This window comes from Numida meleagris, chromosome 5 (genome assembly GCF_002078875.1).
Source record: "Numida meleagris isolate 19003 breed g44 Domestic line chromosome 5, NumMel1.0, whole genome shotgun sequence".
NCBI lineage: Eukaryota > Metazoa > Chordata > Aves > Galliformes > Numididae > Numida > Numida meleagris.
The window spans coordinates 48,484,075-48,505,825 of NC_034413.1; the positions used below are offsets into that span (position 1 = coordinate 48,484,075).

At 42.9% G+C, this 21,751-nt stretch overlaps 1 protein-coding gene across 1 annotated transcript in view; it reads right to left on the reverse strand.

Moving 5' to 3' along the window:
- Positions 1-20,992, reverse strand: part of UBE2E3 (ubiquitin conjugating enzyme E2 E3) — a gene marked incomplete at its 5' end in the record, with an annotated part of 54,765 nt that extends 33,773 nt beyond the window's left edge. Inside the window, 2 exon segments of the mRNA XM_021399250.1 lie at positions 18,571-18,621; positions 20,790-20,992. Of these exon segments, the coding sequence (XP_021254925.1) occupies positions 18,571-18,621; positions 20,790-20,983 (245 nt within the window).

Consider the following 21,751-nt stretch of genomic DNA (forward strand, 5'->3'; position numbering starts at 1 on the left):
AATGCAGTGGAAAAGTTTCTGCCAAAAATATCTCCATAGTCAAGAATGTCAGCTAATGTACATTCATGACTTCCGAGGCTAAGGCAAAGGAATCTCACCCAGGAGCCGTAATTCCCCAAGATACTCTTTTGAGAGAGACTGAGCCAGAGATTAATAGTTCTGCAAAGGTAATCAGGGAAATCTCTCTTGGATTCACACTTAGTGCAAAGATCCCCCCACTCAGGCATGATGGAGTGCTTCACCCCTAACACTGTGGTGTCAGGCCATGTGCTCTTCCCCCAGCTGCGTGAGGCTGAGACAGAGCTTTGGAGTTCAGCTCCGCCATAAGCAATGTAAGCCTTGAGTCTTTGCTGATGGGAAGCTGGCAGCTGCTGAATCCAGCGTGCTGTTGCAGCGGCCGCATCCTTCCCTGCCTCTGGCACTACTTACTCAAAACCCAGGACCGTTTCCACCCAGAGTATGTCTGTTGGTGGAGAAACACAACCAACAGGCTTTGCTACTCCATTGGGATCTCAGCTGTACGCCTGTGCTCTTTTCCAAAGGGCAGAAGAAAGAGAATATTTGGCTTTAAAAATGCCTCTGAAATTACAAATGAAAAATTACGTGGAGAGCGTACATCATTAATTACTTCTCTCATGGGGATGGGATAGCATTTCTGCATCCTCATCTTGTCTTCTCTCTGCCCTAAAAATTCAAGAGATGATCTGAGGTACAAATGTTCATATTTGTAGGGAAAAAAATGACCTATGCGGCGTCCTCAGCAGATCATGTAAATAACAGGATGTAAACTCTCACAGAATTAGTTTACATTTGAAATATTTTCAAAATATTGTTTTATCTGGGTATAATAGACCACCATAAGATGTGACACACAGCAAACACAGGGCTTCAATTAAACAGCTGGCAAACAGCCAGGGAGAGAGAAAGGCCCAGGCTGTCACTTGCTAGACAATATATACGGCTATTTTGGCAGCCAAAACCCAATGTGATAATTGAGCCATGACACATTAAAAAGGCACACGATTTTCAAGGAAAGAGTTCCTCAGCACTAGGCAGAGGGCATCTAGAGTGTGCTTACAGCGAAGCACTGTTTAGGATCACAAGTCAGTGGTGCAAAGCCAACCTCGTTTAACACACAGCACCACTGTAAGCGGCTGTTCACAGCCACATGCAAAAATCAATGTGTCAAGCCCACTAAGAACAGTCAGTACTAGAAACAAGAGGAATTTGAGGAGTGTGGCATGATCTTAATGTTAAAAATACAGAGAAAAACATATCAAGTGGGATTTTATACAGTAGCGCTTTTATCCCCAGAAATTACACTACACTGCATTTGGCTTCCAACCAAGGGAAAAGGCCTGATCTATATAATTCGGTTTTTAAATAAAAATATATAGTAACACATGAAGAGTAAATAATTCTTCATAATGACACGTTTGCTGTCAAGAGAAAGGACTGTGTTGTTTAAGACATGAAGAACCTTAACACTGACGGCAATAGCTGTTTGGAAGACAAAGTCTAGGAGCTTTTCTACTGTTTCACTGCATGTTTTATTAAATAACCTCAGGACAGGACAATGAACAAAGTACCAGATGAGGACGTGGTTCTAAGCTAACAGCCAGCAGTTACACAGAGTCTCCTATGACAGCGCTCCATCACACCAACATGCTGCTACCAGCTGCATTTCCTTCTCTAGTAAGGACCTGAAAGCCTGTACGTGGTCAATGCCCACTCTGTCCATTCACAAACCTCCCACAAAACATAGATACTTTACGATCTAACATTATCCTTACATAAAAGAGAAGCTAAATTTAGGCTCTGTAATCCCTACAAGGAGTTTACTTCCTAATCTTATTCTAAACATAGCCACATTAAAGATGTATGCAAATTAGGAAATAGAACGTGCACCTTCCCCAAGTCAAAAGCTGCCACATATCAAGAAAACGGAAAATCTGTAAGGCTCTACTCGCAGAGCCGCTAGCCACAGCAGCATCAGGGCTGCACAGCTTTTCAGAATGCCAATACCAAGGAAGCAGAAATGAATCCAATAACACTAGCAAAACTTTTGGAAATGTACTGAGCATCAAAAAGCAAGGAAAAGACAGAGACATTAAGAAGTGATAGCTAAAATTTAACCTAATTTCTTCTTATGCCAAACCAAAATATCAAGGTGCTCTAAAACAAGCACATTTTTCACCCCAAACGAGCTCCTTACCACCTCCAACGTCCAATACACTTCATAACTGACAGCCAGAGCAAACTGCCATGGCCATACCAGGCCAAAATGAAGAATCAGCATCAATATTTCACGCTTAAACAGTACAACAAGAAACTGCAATAATTACATAATCATCTCTAATGGCTGTGCTGGTAACTTCATTAAGTGCCAGTAAAGGAAATGAAAAAGCTGAAAGATGAGGTCAGAGCATGTACTTTTGGCTGCTTCCTCAGGAGATGCATCGAATACGTTAATTCTGTCTGGGGAACAGCAGACTCCTGAGGGTACCTGTTATGCAGTGCCAAAAAGAAAAATGGAGCCACGATATGGATTTGCCTACACCCCAAATGAAAAGGAGCATAAGGGGACAATTACAAGGATAAACTGATCTTTTGAAAGCAGCCGATCTTCATCTGAAAATTTCATGTTATTGCAAGCATAATGGCATACTACACCAGCTAGTTACATTAAAAAACGTTGTTTTCGTTTGTTGCCCCGTGTGCCGCAGCAGATATACACGTGCGTTATTCCACAGGCCCTGCCAAGTGATGCACCATGGCAGCTGACACAGGGCCAATTCACGCTCCCTTCAGAAAAGCACTTGCACTCACACAAGCAAGGGCTTTCCTGGAAAAGGTGAGGAAGATGAGATGTGCTTTCTCTGACTCAAGACCACAGAGCAGAAAGGCGGTAATTAAAAATGGAGGAACAAGAGGAAGATAGGTGAGACCAAATGAATTAGCGTAGCTCATACACCTGCCCTTCGACCAAATATCCTTTGAAATCTCAGTAAAAAGAAAACACCTCCTTACAGTATAAATACAGTTTATTTGTATGCGTGCACACATTCACACACACACACAGAAGCTGCAGTGCCGCGTCCCTGCCCATGCTGCCCTGCTGGGACGGGGAGCTGCATGCTGCAGCCCTGCCCTTAGGTACAGAGCAGGAAGGAGCCACCCAGCACCATCTTCATGGGGAAGAAAGCTCTGATCTGCTGGCATTTAGCTACCTGACAAGAAAAAGATTTAAAGCTTGCACCAGAAAATGCAGTTTAGACAGCCAGGATCCAAGGATCTAATGTGAAAGGAGCAATGCTAGTGGGGAGAATGCGTCAATTCAGGTTTTTAAAGGAGTTCTATAGCTGCCAGAAAATCTAAGTTTGCAAAGTGCAGAAATGACACTTTTCCATGGATCTTACATTCCGCCCTGCGAACAACAAGTTATGAAAAGAGCTCTCATGGAATTAAATGTTACCCCAAAAGGTAATTTTCATACAGATTAAAGGAAAGCATGATGGAAAGCTGTTTTAGGACAAGAAACAAACATAAATAAATATGTCGTGTTGCCGTATGAGAACATTCGAGGACCGTGAAAAAAACTGTGCCAAGCAAAAATGGAAAGACGGGAGTGACAGAGATGAACATTACAAGTAGTAGGTGGCTTATCTCCACCTATCAGGGAATCCAGGCAGTGTTTCCTGTTATGACTATGTTAACTCAGTTCAACCTTTGGCCATGAGTAGTTGGCTGTAATCACAGAAGAAGCTTTGTCTAAAAGCATGGGAAATCGCAGGTAAAAGTTGTTAAGCTTTTGCTGCGACAGCAGTAGCCATAAAAGGTGTGTCCCAGTGCAATGCAGAGCATCAATCCTCCCACCAACTGGAGCAGATAACAACATTGTCTGTGAAGTAAATCCTCTCTTTCATACCCTGACATGGTTTCCCAATGTTTACATTTATTCAACAAACCAAAAAATTACTCCGACTTACTTTTCCTTTATATTTTGCTTTTACACGAACAGCAAAGCTCTGAGCACCTGGACCATAATTAAATCTATAATTCATCCAGCAGCTTGAAGACTAACACACAAACAAATTAACTCCACCTGCCAGAAGGATTAATAATACAAGGAAGAACTTATTGCAGACTCCAAAAATGAGAACAGAAAGATTTTACAGTAAAGCTGATGTCTTTCAAACTTCACTTAGGAAGATCTTTTTCCCCAAACACCTATTTTTAATGACATTTCAGACTCCAGCACCAGAACTTCAGTGCAAGGCTAGAAAAATCAAAGCAACTATTAACTTAGAGACTGAGGCACACCACCGACTAGCATGGTCACATTGAGCCATGCTTTGAGCAGAGCGTGCTACTTTAACAGAGCTCTTCACCAGCAATAAGAGGTGATCCACCTTGGCTCTGCAGCACAGCTGCCCCCCCAGTAGAACATCTGCTTCTGTTCAAGGTTGTACTAATTTGGGATCATGGGTGCAATATCAGGCAGCACTCAAAATAGCACAGTTTTATACAATCCACAACACACTAGGGCTGAAGAGCACAGTGGTGCATTTCTCTGCCCTGTTCTGCATACAGACTGAATACATTCCAGGGTCTGGCTTCTGCCTAGCTGGCACTGCCATGGCTACATGGCTCTAGTACTGCCAGGAGGACACTCAGAGTTGGATACTCGGTCAGCCTATATACCTAACAGAGATTCTGCATATGGAAAGCTTAAGCATCTCCAGCACAGCATCTCAGAGCCACTGCTATCCAAGCACACACCTCTAGTGACATCTACTGCAACACCACTCAATAAAGGTTCCTCCATTCTGTGATCAGTGGCCAATTTCAGAAAACAATCAGTAGAATTACTTTCAGAAACAACATTCACTATACTACATGGATTGTTCTCTGTGTGATCCATTGTTCTTTCCTTTCCCTTCAGACCTCAAAAGTCCATGGATCTTTCAAAGTTAACAAACCTGAAATGCTTCTGGACATGAACTGGCCTGGGCCAAGACCTGGGGCATTACGGTGTCCTCTGAGTATCTGTTCTTTTTCACAGACTTTTAAGAAGCAGAAGACCAAAGTGATATTTCCATTGGTGCACTAGTATTTTTTAAACAGCAGCCCTACCCCCTTATACCCTGAAGCTAGCTGCTATCACTGAGGTGGGCAGGTGCCACCTTCTCTGGAAAGCTTCCTGCCTGGCTGGAGAACTTGAAAGGAGAGGCCTGCAGTTTATCTCAGGTGCAGGAAGCGGTCTGCTTACTGTCACTCCTGTCTGATTACTCCCATGTTGAAGAACAAAAAGAAAGTGCAGGCCACAGTTGAGTCTGACAATTCAGAACAGAGATTTTATTAACACACTTCAAAGGTCTCAATCTGAACACAAGAGTGAAGAAACATTAGGCGTTGCCAAACCTGTATGTAATGCTGCTATTCTGGTAGAATTTCAAAACTGATTTTGTCTAACAGTACTACGTCAGAAGACACACTTGCTTGAGTGAAAAGTAGGCAGCAGACATGTAGAGCACAAGCCTACTCCTGCTCCTCAAATTTCAACAAGGAGAAAGCAGCTCAGAGGAGATACAAATGGCCGAAGGAACCTCCAGAAGACGAGGACACAGCGCTGCACTCAGGCTGCCTCCCCGGCAGCCCAGCCCAGAGCTCTGCACCGGGAGCAGCACCGTGCTCGCCACCACAGCAGCAGGCAGCCAGGGAGCCCCGATCAGGATCCTTGCACAGCCTCTGAGCTGGGTCCCAAGCCCAAAGAATTTTTTTTATTGTTATATGCAGCCTAGGATTGTGTGAGGACAGATGAATTTTGGCTTATGATACCTAGGCTAGCAAAGATTCATCTTCCACAGTCTCCAGAAAAAAAAAAACGCACATGAAACAACACCTTTTTTCTTCAGCATTTTAATACCTTCATAAAGAATCTACTACTAAAGGCTGCTGTTCATAGCCAGGTAATGTTCAACCGCAGTGCTATATCACGGTTCCACAGAAAAGCTCAGAGTGTCCTTTAGGTGCTTCTTGCAGCACCAGCTCCTCTTTTCCACCTTCTTTAAAACACTGTGTAGAATGCTATGAATCACCATCGCACAACGTCAGACCAAATTCAGCAAATTGTCGTTTCTAGCTTTCATACGACATTTTAAGCAACACGTTGAACAATCACACAAAATACAAATGTGTAATTCCTAAGAAATACTCGTTCTCCATTCCTTCTACCCAGATGAGAATTATCACTGTCAAACTGCAGACCTATTCTTACAGTGCTTGCTTGCTTTACAAAAAGAAAGTCAAGTGATGACAAAACACTTATGCAATTAATACAACTCCCATCTCTACTTCCTCCACCTCTGCCCCCATTTTCATAATTTCTAAGAAGGCACACCCACTTCATGGACCTTTGCCCAGCATGCCCTTTATATCTAGGGGAACCAGGCAGTGCTTAGCCCCCAGTGGTTGTTTAGTATCAACAACTGCTACCGTTAGGTTGCCTTCTGGCTGATAAGAAATTATTTAATTTCTGCTATTCCTAAGACCAAAAAAAAAAAAAAAAAAAGCTGTGCTCTTTATTTTTTCATAGTATTTGAAAAGTAATTGATCTCTCTGCATATCTATCTACTTAAGGTTTGGTACTGTATATTATCAAAGGACTTACTGCACTCTTACTGTCCTGCTTTTGTGATGTCCCTTTTACTTTAATAACTTATTTAGGTAACTTGAGTTATGGTGTATTTGCTCTGGTGAAATTAAGTACACCAGCTGCACCAGCTGTGACTATGGCTTTCTGTTTCTTCATATAAAAAAAAAACGAACAAAAGCAAACCAAACTTGGAAAAGGGGCAACAAGGTTGCTATTTCAACTCTTCCTAACTATGGGCACCCCAGCACTCTGCGCTAGAAGAGAAAGCCCTGTGGAGCTTAGCACTACCTGACCATATAAATATGTATGGATCTTACTTTCCTACAAGGGATCTACTCCGGGCAAGCAAACACATCTGCAGGCACAGGCTGCTCTTTAAACAGGTCACCACATGAAGATCACCCTCTCAGATGTGATTACTGTTTAATCATGCTTGTAGAACTTTAGTTGGTACACTACTTCCCTCTTTTGGCATAAGAACTCTGTTTAATAAGTCAGACTATGGTTAATATGCAGGAGGTCGCACCGGGTAACTTAGATCATTTAAATTTGCTTCCATGGGAATACAGTGTTTGTTACAGTGCTTATTACAAGTAGATTTTAGTCTCTTAAGAATTCTTTATGGACTAGAAATTAAAGTGAATCTCATTTCCTTCCCAAGATGCTGAAGTTCAAAACAGAACATAAAACTGTTTAAGTGGGCTTTGGTATAGCGGGTTTGGCTCAAGGGGCCCTTAGGTGCCTACTGAGGGAGGTACTGCTACAGCTGGGATGTCCCACTACGGCTCCTGACATCTGCGTCACCACAGTTGGACCAGGTACACCCTTGGATACCCGTGAATAAGTTAGGCCAGGCACAATGTGCAACAACAGCACCATGGCATGCAATGCCAAAACACCATCCCCACGCCATGCCCACAGTGCACTCAGTCAGGTCTGGTGCCGAGGCCCCTGGAGGATAAAAGCCAGCTAAAGCATAAGCCCGGCCTGGGCAGAGACTGCTCAGCAGCCAGCTCCTTTGTTTGTTACCAGAGGTGTGTGTGCATGGGGAGGAATCTAGCTACCCATTGTCTGCTACAATAGCTGCTGCTTCTCAGCAAGAACCATCATCAGCTGAACAGATCTCCTATTGCGTACTTATAATCCATTGTAACGCCTATTTTTTTTCCCAAACTCACTCTGCTCAAAACATTTATGAGCTAAATGCTTCAATTAAATTGCAAACAAAAAATATTTTCTGCTGCTAGCTCTCCCTACAGTAAGAAAAAAACCAAATGTTTCTGTTTGCTGTTAGTTTTCCATTTGCCCCATGGATCTGACCTGCTGATGCTCTACTGACTTACCTGGTCTTCAGTGCTTTGGTGATTTCCTGTCTAGGTTTGAGATGGAAGCACTAACCCGACTTAAAACCTAAACTGCCAGGCTGCAGCTCCAATCTCAATGAACCAGCATGGCATGACCGAGAACCCACCACCTTCCGCAGCACCCTGTGCTGCCAACCAACAACTGGGGTCACAGGGGTGTGGAGCACAGCTGCCTTTGCTCAAGCTATGCTAATCAAGTCAGGCCACTTCTGCACTAAATGTGCACCTTAATTTGCTTACTGGTTCCCAGTGCTGCCACTGGAGTGACAGAGAAGGTTTCTGGCATGGGAGGAAACCACCTCCAAGACAATAGTGTTGTGGATCCTTGAGGCTGCCCTTTAGCTTTGCTGTCTGCTCTTTGCCTTTCTTGGCTACTTTCCCAGTGTCTGCACCCTTCTGCATGCCTCAGAGAGGAACTACTGAAGTTTATAGCAGCATTAACTCATCAGCTGGAAACCTGCCAGGCTGCTTACAGTTTCACTACAATCTTCTGAGCCATGACTCCTGAGGGTGCTTAGAGATAGAATCCACTGCAGACTCTTGGTCAGTTCTCTGATGTACTTGATCCATTCGTTATGCATGTGCACAGATGCATTACAGCTTGCCTATCTACTGCTAATTGCTTAGCAGCGAAAAAAATGTGCCTTGCTCTTGTTTATATGTGTTAGGGGTACTTACATGCCTGTGAACAAAACCAGAGAATCCAAGCACACAGCACATGGCATTGCCAAAATTAAGATCTACTGTACAACAGCACTGTTAGTTTCTCGTAGGGGTGATACACCTCTGGAGAACACATGACACATGCCTAGTTTACTTCTAGTTATCAGCAGAATACAACTTTGTGCACCCCAAATGAAAACGAAGTCAGAAGGAAAAAAGACAAAAAAAACACACACCAAAAATTGCTTTTTTTAATTTACAACAGGACTAGAACTGTGTACTGCCAGTGACCTCTTAAATAATTGATGTTACTTTTGTTACTTGAAATGATAGAACATACATATTTTCACTGGGTGATTTATACTACAGAACCCTCATTATTAAAACAGAGTTTTTAAATAAGGGAAAAAATCACTTCCTGAGGAGTCTTCCTTTATTATTGTTATTTAAATCTGGCACCACAGACTGCACAGTGAAACTAGTCCTCAAGCGGTCACTTAGTCCACTTCCTGCTTCAAAACAGGATCAGTTATATCCAAACAGCTCCTGACAGTCATTTGTCTAACTTTTATTCTTAAAAACCTCTGGTGATACAGATCCACCACCTCCTTATACATACTGCTGTCTTTATAGCTTGGTACTCCAAACATCTATCCTAGATCTTCCTTACAGAAATTTAAGTTGTGCTCCATAACCAGCTGACAGGACTAGCAGTAACTGTCATGTTTCTCTGGCAGCAACTTTCTTCTATATCCAGAGATTATTCTTTATTTCCTCTAATCCATATTCTTTCCAGCTAGCCCATATCGCTTTGCAGTGTAGCACTTAAAACTGGATAAGGTACTCCAGCTGGCCTTTACTAGTGCTGTACCGAATGGGATGACTTTATAGACCATGTCTCCAATACTTTAATATATCCCCCTACTGTGACTGCTGTTCTGTTTATTTCTGTTCTTTGGCCTCGTATTGTACATCCCTGGAAGACATACAATCCTCAGACCTTCTACACCTTTTCTGAAGAAGCACTCCTTACCCAGTCTTTTTGCCCACGGACTGTGAAAGCTCACTATGCCTAGGCAAAGGGCTGTGCCTTGCAGTTCTCATTATTAACTGACATGCAGTAGCATGTACTTTAAGGTCACTTAGAATCCAAACTGATATGGGCAAATACACTAGTTCTGTCCTCCAGTGAGCCTATAACCTTTTCCTCTATTGCTGTTAACTTGCAATATAATATTTATATGCTCCAGTCCTGTATCCAGGTCAATAATGAAAACATAGACTATCCCAGCTTGGAAGGGACCCATAAGGATCATCGAGTCCAACTCCTGGCTACGCACAGATCTTACAAATTTCATTTGGCCAAACACCAAGTTGAGCTCACAACAATTCATTTAAGTGCTATGTATTATATGTTCTGCTTGAACCATTGTAACAGTCTAGACACTGAATTTCATAGAATCTGTAAGGTTGGAAAAGGCCACTAAGATCATCTAGTCCAACCATTAACCCATCACCACCATGCTCGCTAAACCACGTCCTTCTGTGCTACATCTACACGCTTCTTGGACACCTCCATCAATCACTAGTTAAAAAAAAACATCAATCACGAATTACCACAGGATGGTCCTCCACAGACCCTCTCTACAAACTCTCCCAACCTGAAAGTGAGCTACTGCTAACTACGGATCTCAGTGGCATTTCATCAAGGCAGTCTCTCCCTCATTTGCTTCTGAAAGTGATGCTTACATCAGTCAAGTAAATCTTTATCTGAGTTCCTAAAAGATCCTGTTTTACAGTAAGCGCTATAAAATTAACAACTGCTCCAACCACTGCTCTGAACTTGATAATAGTACAGGGCACTCTCTGCAGGAGGACACCATAGAAAATTAATCCAAAATAATGCAAACAGGTTAGGACTTGTTTATCACTTGTGGTTACTGGCTCAAAGCTAGGTACCAATTGAAAACCATGGCATAGTTCTTGGCTAGGTTAATGGAATGCATGGTGCTGTCCGAGGTGGCAGCTGAATATCTTTGTTCCTGCCTACTTAGCCCTTAACTCAGAAACAAGCTCAAGGTGTTTTTCAGGATGCTGTACTATTTGTTTCAGAATGTTCCAAATACATGCAAATCCTACTTATGCAAGGTGCAGGAAACCTCCACACATCAATTTTACATGAAGTAGTCGACCCATTTTAAATAAAAGGTTTATTATCATTTAGCTGATTATCTTCTATTTTCAATTTGTTAATTTGAGTTAAAATTAGGTATCCCAAGGCTATAAAAGTAAAGATCAAGTCAAAGAAGTGTAACTGATACACACAGACAAATCAATCAGATAGGGAAGCACTCGGTGTGCTAGGACTGCCATGTACTCTGCTTACTACATACTAAATGACAGGTTGGCAGTGGTGAGCAATGCAGTTTGAAAACAAGAAGAAATAAATACATGGCATATTTTAATTAATTTTACGACAGAGTCTGAAAAGGGCTTTTTTCAGCCATACAAATGGATATTTGAAAAGCAGATTTGTCCTTCAGTCTAAGGACCCATTGTGGTTTTCACAAATTTTATGCTGTAGTGGAAATGCTAAGTCACATCTTGAACCAGTGATGGAGCACCTGTTGGGAAGGCAGGGCCAACCCAGGGGAGCTCAGGTGCATGCAATGCCCCTGAGTGACCGGAAGGGGTGGAGCCAGGATCCACCTCTTCCCAGACCTCATTTAAGAGTATGTTGCTAGAAATCCCTGCATACCTGAGGCTTTCTGAAGGTAAACGTGTGCATGTGTGCCCACAGCTGTTGCATTTGAGCAAATTCTTCCTTACTGTAGCTTAGGACCTTGTTGCTCTGCTGTCACTGCTATGCTTTCCATTGTGTTATGTATGCCTAAAGAACTGTTTAAACAGACTGGTCTGTCTTGGGCTCTTCTATTGTTTCCAGACAAAACTAGAAGGAATGAGGGTCAGTTTTGTTTCACCAGTAGCTGAGTGAAAAGTGTTTGAACTATTTCTGCAACTCCGAAGTAGATAGCCAAGATTTTGTTCCCATTTTGGGAGTACTGCTAATGACAACTGGTGAAAGGAAAGATTTCTAAGACCTTCTAACTAACACACAGATGCTTAAAAGCATGTATGACAGCACTGTGGACAGTACTTACACAAGGGCCTACGCTGCAAATTTGTAGGCATAAGAATTTATTCCTATAAATGGATACACTGATTTGTACTGCAAAACCCTCTTAACTATCTCATTCATATTACTTGCGTGAGAAATTCACTATGTGGAGGCTTAAGGGGAAACAAAAAAACCAACCAATGACCAAAAACCCACCCATGGTTTTGAGCTTGAATGAGGTCAACACTAGCATAGGGTGGAAAAAACCCACAGACTTGAGGCAATTTGAGTGGATCAGTCATCCACGCTCAACTGAAAAGAAAGTAACTGAAATATTCTATTCGGGAGTTATACAATCTTCCACTGCTGTGTTTTTCAATAAAAGCATGTTAAATAACAGCACACTCCAGCAAAACTTAACACTTCAATGTTTTATCAAAATGCCTTTCTACATTTATTTCACCCCCTACTCCTTAAGCAGCTTCACTGACTACTAGCAAACAAGGTGACAGCAGCTCAGCGCATGTAAAGATAATAGAATAAGGCTGTTACTACAAACGAACTACAAAACACAGGCTTCTGATTGCTGTGCTGTGTTATACTGCTCCTTGCTAGCTTGACCTAGACTAGATCTTTCTTGTAGGAAAGAGGGAGGGAAGAAAGAGCATGGAAGAAACTGCTCAGTAGAAATAACTCTAGATAAATCAAGCTTATCATTAGATAAACATATCCTTAAATTACTGTGAGCAGCTGATTTATGTTCTGAGGCTAGCAACAAAGAAACAGAGCTGGACAGTCTAGAAAGCAGTATTTGAATGTGCACTTGAGAGCTACTTCAAACATGTTCTTACAGGATTTCTGAACCCTCTTAATTGTATTTTTGTAATTGCAACTGCAAAATTCTACACAGGAAATGAAGCGTTAGAAATAATTGCATGGGTTTGTGTTTTCAGAACCATTCTGCAAACCTCAGCTTTCTGTCCTTATAGAGTGGATTTATTATACTCAGTAGTGAGCAAGTGCCAGGGCAAGAGAAGTCAGAATAAAAAGTAAAATGCACCTGTCAGAAGAAGCATTATCAAGTAGGGTTTGGGTGCTGTTGTGTTTCTTTTTTTTTTTTCCAATTTTGCTTATTCAACTTTAGCATAGGCACTTCTGCACATATTCCTAATATATACCTACCTTCACCATCAACAGCTCCTTCTGTACTGAACTATTTAGTGTTCACAGTTGGGGCTTCTACTGCAGAGGTGTAAACAAGCCAAACAATGTGTTTTTTTAATGAAATTCAATATTTAGCAATATGAAGTCATTTACCCAATAAGAAATGAACAGAATAAATGCAAAACTGGGGAGATTGCTGGTGATCAAAAAGTCAGAAGCTTAGTTGAAAAAATGCCTCAACAGTACGTGTGAAGACTTGGGCATACATTTGTGCTGTTGTATTTGACTACTTTCAGAATATTCTTCCTCCTACTGATTTCAAAAAGGTAACAAAATGAAGGCCTGTCTTTGACAAAGGAGAGATGGAAACTTAATACACTTGAGAGACAAGGGAATGGATTGACTTATTCATATCCTGGTGTGTCTGACAAAATGTTTCACGTGAACAATGCCTACTCTGAAGAGAGGGAGGAAAAATCCAGCAGAGTTCATTTGAGTCATCTATTTAAGCCATTTAAGCAAATGTGGATGATTTTTTTTCTTCCCCTGTGTATAGAGCTAGCAGATGAGCCTCCTTCACTTGCTGACTGGAGTCGCCACTTCCAAGGCGCAACTGGAGCAAACCACAGCTGTGCAGTAACATCTTCAACAGGCACGGCTGTTTGCAGAGTAAACATTTGCCTACAACCTTACTGTAGATAGAGAATGTTAACAAAAAGGATAGATTCCAGCAGCTTATCTGCAGCACCTTCCTCACTGTGCATGGCTGTGGAAGTGTGCTTAATCCAGAACTACCTCTGCACACTAAGGAGCCTGCACCACTAGCACCATCATTCATTGCTTCTCAGTGCTTCAGACAGCTCAATTGGAAGAGCTTAAATTGCTACTCTGAAGAATACCTGCACAATGTTGCTTAAATACATACTGCAGTGCTTCCTCACTGATGGGGTAATAACCACAGTGAGACAGTTACAAACATCTGGATTCATGGGTCCATAACTAAACCAGAGAAAGCATCTGTCTGGGTTTTGCAGGCATTTTTTTTTTGTGTCATACACCAGATCGTGGAGTTGAGTTGGCAAAACTCTGCAGTACAGAATTAGCCCAAGATATAGCAGTAATGAAAGGGACAAATGCAGTCCTCTGGAAGCACAAGAATCTTGCAACAAAACCCCTATGTGTCGTCTTCCCATTGTGCTCAGTGTTTAACACTTTGCAGTGTTATTTTAAAATCAGGAATTTTAAAATGAGCCACTTATAAATTGTCAACATACTTGCCAGCTTAGGAGAAGATACAAACAGCAAAATCATTGCTGCTACCTTCTGTAGCACAGCTCAAAAAAATCACATTAGTATCTATTAGCATACAAGGTCTGAAAATAAATAGAGATAGTAATCTCTATTAAGAAAAATCTTCTCGGGGACTGATCAGGTTTAGGTTCAGTCAGACACTCACTAGTGAGAGGACAAGACGGAGCAGGGAGCCTTTGGGGTGATCCAACAATCTGTCTTGGTAAGAAATCCTATTTCCCAGCAGCAGTGAAGGAGAAAAGCTGCCTCTGACTGGGGCTCTAAGGCACGTGGCTTTGTCTGGCCTTTATAAGCACTTGTTTTCAGATGTCTGATCTTTAATTTAACAAAGAGAAGTGATTAAATCCAACTGACAGACTAGACCATAAAATGTTCCAATTCTCACACTTGCATGGGAAAGACACGCTATCTTATCTCACTCCTTTCTAAACCACATGAATTAAGCTTTCAGTGGATACACTGATTTCAGTGTTTGCTTTCATTTCCTCTGAAGTTTACAGCAAATTCAGATTGGTGTAAAACTGAATGTACACTGGCACGGGTGTTACTATTTTTTTAATATTGGATTGAGCTTCAAAACTTTCTCACCAAGTTGAACAACAATTAAATTTTTAGTAGAAAGGAGGAGGATCAAAGAAAGACAGTGAGGTACATCTTTTTGCTATTGTGGATCATCAGAGCAGCCAGGAGCAACTAATAGAAGCTGCTGTAAATCATGGTACCCCTGGGAATGGCCTCCCTTGTGTCAGCCCTGAAAGCCAGGAAGCACACGGAGGGTGGGAGCCCTGCTGTGCCCTGCAGCCTCCAAGTTGCCCAGGCCAGCACAGCAGCCTCAGATCTAACCTCAGCTCTGGTGTGCTGACCTCTGCTCTGAACAGTTTTACACCATGAACTGAGAACAGCTATTCCAGGTATGTCAAACCTATTTAAGAGCATCTCTGCAGCACAGATTTAACATGCATTATGTGCACGACCTTTGCAACATTTTTCTGAGAACGTACAACAGTGGGTTTTGGCACACTTCCGTACCTTGAAGCCTGTAAAAGCACTTGGCCATGGTTTGAAATTGAGCTGCCTAGGAGCAATAGGGCCAAGACCTTTTTAGCTGTGCTTTATGCTATTAAAAGCACAAAAGAAATTAAATACAGCACACTGCATCAAGTAGTAGAGCTTTGAGTTGAGCTTTGCCAGTAAAAGCAAGAAAAAACAGGATTGGATACCTATGTTCTCAGCCTACCTATCTGCTTTGGTGCTACAGCTGGACAGTAACCAACTCATTTCAGGCCCTTCTATCAGACAGGAGAAAACACGAGGTGAAAGCAGTACTTTATTTATTTCCCATCATCTTTAGTGGCTTAAGATCAAATCTAATTTCATTGTTTTTGACTCTCTATCTTTCTTGGAAATCATACCATAATCCAAAAGAACGTAGAGTATTACTGTATGTTAAAGCATTAAGATTTTTTTAGGTGGTATCCCCTAGGATGCAGCTTGTGTTTACCACTCACAAATACAACAACGTGACTTTTCTAACAGTTCATTGCCCAATTAACTGAACAGAATCACAAAGCAAACTATACTGTTGAGATTAGCAAGCAGAAAACTGCTTTTTAGACATTTTTAATGTGCCTGCCATTCTGCTGCCCCAGGGCCTAAAATAGAACCTAATGTGCAGCCCAGGCCTCCTCGGCACACCCAAGAATGGGGCTCTCCTGGAGCTGAGGCATTTTTATAAAACAGCTGTTAGAGTAATAGCTGCGAGTGTGGGAAATTTCCCTGCTGAGGAAACCTACGCGTCTTTTGTGTGAGAATCACAGCACAGCCAGTTGGTGTCATTTTTAAGCTGCTAAACCAACCTCAGATCCGTCTGGTGGAAGTGGGTTAGGGAGCAACTCCCTGGCAGGTGAGAAGCAGCAGCAGCGCTTACCGCAACACAGGAGAGTGCATCCCATTAAATTAACATTTCGTGTTTGCATGTGCATTACTGTATTTTTAAAAATGCTGGGTTTTCTTAATTACTTACATAAGTGAGCAACTGGAAGGACTGCTGCTATCTGAGGGCATCAGCCACATAGGCTGCATTGCTGTGAACCCTGCAACTGGAAAGGGCTAACTCTAGGAGCGCTGGAGATGCAACCTAGCATGAAGAAATCTCTTTGGGAGAACTCACGACACAAGGGGCTTGTCATTTTTAAAGCACACATGAATAGGCCCAAGTTCTGCAGGCTTTTAAATGCTTTGCTGTTTTTTTCACATTTTATTTATTTACTTTTACATGTGCAAGAAATGTACTAAGTAACATAAGCAACATTCTGCTGCTTGTTGCATGAAGAGCAGTGAAGTGCAGGTGCCTGCTGTATGAGTTTGTTGCCTATTCTGCACTACTGTACCCTATGAGAAAGCATGTTACAAGCCTTCTGCTTCAGCTGCTCTTCGTGTTGCACAGCTGCATTTACCTCCCTATACCAGAAAGGCTCCTCCTGAAAAGGAACTTGGAATGTTGTGGTAACCCTTTAGGCAATCAAACTCTGTTCAAACTGTTGATCCTGAAAACCCAGAATTTCTGTTAAAGATGTCAGTGCCTCTTTCTAAGTATTTTTGATTTTGCAGAAGGTACAAATACAATCATCATACTGTTGCTTTTGATTAAAGGGTACATTCCTCTACAAAAATGCCTATAGGAGAAGAAGCACTGACTTCCTCACTGACAAAAATAATCACATTCTCCCCTGCACTCTGTAGGACAGAAGCTTGAATAATTGTAAAGACTTGGGGGGGTGGGGGTTCATCATTCTCAATGGCATTCCTTGGCAGCTGGTAGTACAGCTCACGAGAAGCAGTCTCTGTAGTGCTCTTGCACTAACACCAGAGGAGCATGGTTTGCCAAGGAGCTGAAGATCAGATGCTATTGCAAAGCATGAGGGGGGTGGGGGTTTCTCTTTGTGGAAGCCAAGCTGCAGCTTCCTGTACCTGAAACTGCTCCAGTAATATTTTCAGCATTTATCTATATGGCAAGGCATTAGTGTTTTATTTCCTTCAGAAACTTGCTCTCCTACTATGCCCTATTTGGGAGGTTTAAGCCTAAAATGCATGACAAAGATAGAACTAGATCCCAGTAACAGGGTGGTTATTAAGTAAACAACTTGCAAACTAAAAGCAAAGCAAACCGTTTTTCTCTCTGTCTACAGAGTCTGCCCCTGTGAAGAGGGAGAGCCACCAACCTCATATGCAGATACATCAGACAGCCAGAGGCAATCCACAGCATCGCTCTCAGGGTGAGACACCTTTACCACAAACTCAATAAACACAGCTCGGTAAGTCCCTGCCTCTCCAGGCCTATTAAGATAATGAGAGCAACTCACATCTTACCAAATTCACAAGACCTGTACCAACCTTTCAAACTATTCAAAATGCCCAACAATTCTCACGCAGAATCAGAAAGCACCTCCAGCATTTTTTAACGTGTCCACTGCTTGCTGTTACACATGAGCTGTTAATCTGAAGAAATCTTACAGTCAGAAAGCACGCTGAGATGCGTCAAATGAAACATTATTTAAATGCCATTTCAGTGCAAGTCTGATTACTGGATGCTCACAGCTAATGGGAATTTTATGCATCTTTTAAACAAAAGTAAAACAACGTTAAAGATTTAAAGAAATTAGCCAGCTATGTTACTATTTAACTTCCCTACAGATCAAGCGCTCCAGTTACCTTTCCTTTATCTAAGACTGTATCACTCAGAGTTCCAAGCTTACAATTTCATTTTCTAAAAACCAGCAGAAGCATCTTTCAAGCTGGGAATCTCCTTAAAAACATCCTTTATCAAGGGACTGCAGCTCTGACTGACAGGCACATAAATGTGAAGGCAACATTTCTTATCTAACTGTTAAGCAACACACTAAGAGAAAGCATATAAAAATCACATTCGGTTCTTTACTTTTGCTTCAGAATCAAGTGGTAACTCTAAACAGGCACTCAAAAGACAGTTCAGCCTACATGCAAACATCACGTCGGAAGCTTCAGTGTATTGTGAAGTTCACATAATCAACGTTTCACAAAGGCAGTGACCAGCTACATAAAACAAACTGCATACATTTTACTATGTACATCAACCGCTAATGACTACCCCTACAGCATGCAGATGAAATATCAAACACTCCCTTTGCTTGTTCAACCCGCTGCACGCAATTGTTGTCTAATAGTCACCAGCTGTAAACACGAACTTTCCCATTTGTTAGCCTGAGCACGTTAATCTCCTAGCACTGTCCACGATTTAAGAAGCTGTTACATACCTGCAGTTAGGAGGAGGATCAAGAGTTATTTCAGCTAGCTCCTTCTGGATTCTGTTGGTGAAACGAGAACAGACACAAAGCATTTGAGATAGTCTATAGAATAAATCAGGGAATTACACTGCCCTCTACCACCATGCAGTTAAATGCAAGATTGGCTTTGCCTTCAGTAATGCTAACATGGCTGCTTCCTCTTTGTTCTCAGAGGTATAACCCAAATCCCACAGCTGAGAAACTTTGCAGCTTTTTTCCTGCTCGATCCTGTGTATAAACAGGACACTCACAGCCGAGTTTGGTAGGAATCTCCCACAAGTACTCAGAACAGTAACTCTTTTTCGTATCCAAGCACATTTTGCCAGGGAGATTTTCTTTTCAAGCTAATATGCAAATGAGCGCGGGGGGGGGGGGGGGGGGGGGCTGTACAAGCACATTTGACAATGACTTTAAACCAGCACTGCAGAACCGTGATCGAGGCTGAAGAAGTGAGCCGTGCTGTCAGCAAATATATTCTTTTGGCAATATTCTACCTCCTGCTTTGCAGGGTGTTTTAAAAAGTAGGTTTGCAGATCTGCCTGGCTGCCTCTGACACTGGAATCATCTCTCTGCACCAACTTTGCTCCTCTCCACACCTTCTGCTGCCTTTCCTCCCCCAGCCTTACAGGAACTGTATTTACATGATAAAAAGCACCATAATAACCTGAAATAATCTGTGCTTAGCTTGACATTGTAACAACCACTCCCAAGATGTTACAGTCCAGAAAAGCAACACTGAAAACTTTGTGTTAATCTTATCATTTATTCATATACATAGGAGGTGTATCTTTTAAAAATTCAAGGCAATTTCCTCTTTAAAATGTCAAAAAAAAAAAAAAAAATCAGCACAAGAAAACCCACGCGAGCAAGACTGCTTTTCCATGTGTACAGCAAGTGTTAGAGCACCAGCTAACAGGGACTGCCCCAAAAACCCTTGCACCGTTCCCATTAAGTCCAACCACACTACTGAACTACTGGAGATATATGGAACTGGGCTCACAATGATTAACCAAAACAAAGGAAAGAGGAGATAACTCAGTCGTAAGCCTCTATGTGATGTACCTTGGGCACTTAAAAACAAACGAACAAAAAACCCCTAACGCTAAATTGCAAAGTCTACACTGTTTCCAGAACTTTTCCTTCTTCAGCCAAGTCCTATTCCAAAGGGTTTCTTTAACAAACTCAGAAGTCATCAACCACCCAGACTTGTTCTGCTGTAATTCTAAGACACTGCAAAATGTATTTACTGAGTTTAAGTACGATGCAAAGTGACTAAAACATTCCTAAAAGTTTGAGCTACTGTATTAGGGCTGGATAAGCAAAACTCAAAGCTACTGTGGCTATTGCACAGCTCCTCTTGCTACAGCGTATTTGTAAATGTTTGTAAAGAAAGGGAACTCCAGGGAAAAGCCTGAAAGTTGTGTTTCATCTCAGAAGACAACTGGGATTGAGGGATTTAAAGTTTGCTTTATTTCACACAGCTGAACTTACAGAAAAATAATTAGCACGCATGTCTTGAGAGCTGGACTGCCAGTAACCTTGTGTGTAAATAAAAACGCAGCAGATAAAACCGGACAAGGTTTCTCGAGATTTTGATACTTAGAGACTACAACTGAAAAACCCTCTGGTTGGAATCCACAGATCCCGTGGGAGAAGACTCGCCTGACTTTCTCCTGGAAGCACTGTGGGACAGAACCGTGACTTTAAGGTACGCAGGGCTCTACTGCAATCATAAGGCCTGCAGAAGCCACGAGGCTTTTGTGACTTCTGTAATTAAAGAACACTGCTTGTCATCACTCTGCAGCCTGCACTGAAATACACCAGGAGGATCCACCCTACACCAGTGAGGGTTGTAAACCTGCCTCTGCAAACCAGACACCTGAAGCTGACACTTTCTCGCTCATTTCTACAAATATGAGAGGCACAAAGGTGCCCCCCAACCAGGCTGCGAGTTACCAAGTTCTCCAACAACTCCAAAGAAACGCGGCCAGCTTGCATATTACTGCCCTGCCCCAGAGGACTTGGACTGGTGAAGGCCCTTCCCAGCAGACCAGCATGCTACAGAAGTTTGTACTGCACTATTTCCCATGTGGCTGTACAGCAGTGCCTCTACCTTGGGAAGTGCAGCGCAACACTGCGAGTCCACACACCGTACTAAACCGCTACAGGACGCCGGATGCCACAAGTACCTTTTAGCACTAGTAGATAGCTTAGCAGTAGTTTTGCTGGAGAGTTTGGTGTTCTTCTTCTGTTGGGTGGCAGAAGGTTTCCTTTCCTCCTGTTCCTCGGGTTCAGGTGCCGGGGGGTCCCTCTGGTCGGCGTCTGAGCTGCCGCTGCTGGTGCTGGGGCTCTCATCGTCCGACCTCTGCCTGTCACTGGACATTGTGGGGAACTTGTGGGGAAGGAGGAGAAGAGGCAGAGTTACTACAGCACGCAGGTCACCCCTTCCCATCCCAAGCTCTGAAGAACGCTTCGGTTGGTGACAGCTCTATTTCATGGAGAAACCCACCAGGATCCCCTTCTTTGTCTCATCCGCCAGGGCTGCAGCTTGACAGCCACACCGCAACATTTACACTTTGGAAAACACCGGCATTTCCCATTTTTAAACCCACTCGCATTTTTGTCATGCTTCAAACAATATGCCAATTGTCGGCTTGGTTCTGAGGCACAGACAGATTGAGCAGGGCACTTAGGAAATGCACATTAATAACTTATGACACATTGTAAATAACAGACCTCCCCGGGAATGTTTTTTAAGGAGTCACCGATACCCTGTAAATATTTACACTGGAGCGGAGCGTTTTATTGGGTCCAAACGCCAGATTCCCCCTCAACCCCTCTCTCGGAGGAGCTCCATTGCCAATGAGACTCGGGCTGCTCTCAGACCGAAGCGTACACTTGCTCTGTGCATTTAAAGGGCTGGGCGGGGGGGTAGGGGGGGAGGGCGAACGCGGGTTGTTTTTTTAAAGGAAAACCCCCGCAGAACCCGCAGAAGATGCGTCGGGAGCAACTCGGGAAGCGGCAGCCCCGCTGCCCGCCGGCAGAGCCGCATTGGGCCCCCGCAGGGCCGCCGGGGGGGAGGCAGCCCGCCGCCGCCCGCACCTTCCGCGTTGCCCTCTCGCCCCCCCGCTCCGACATGGTGGCGGCGGGG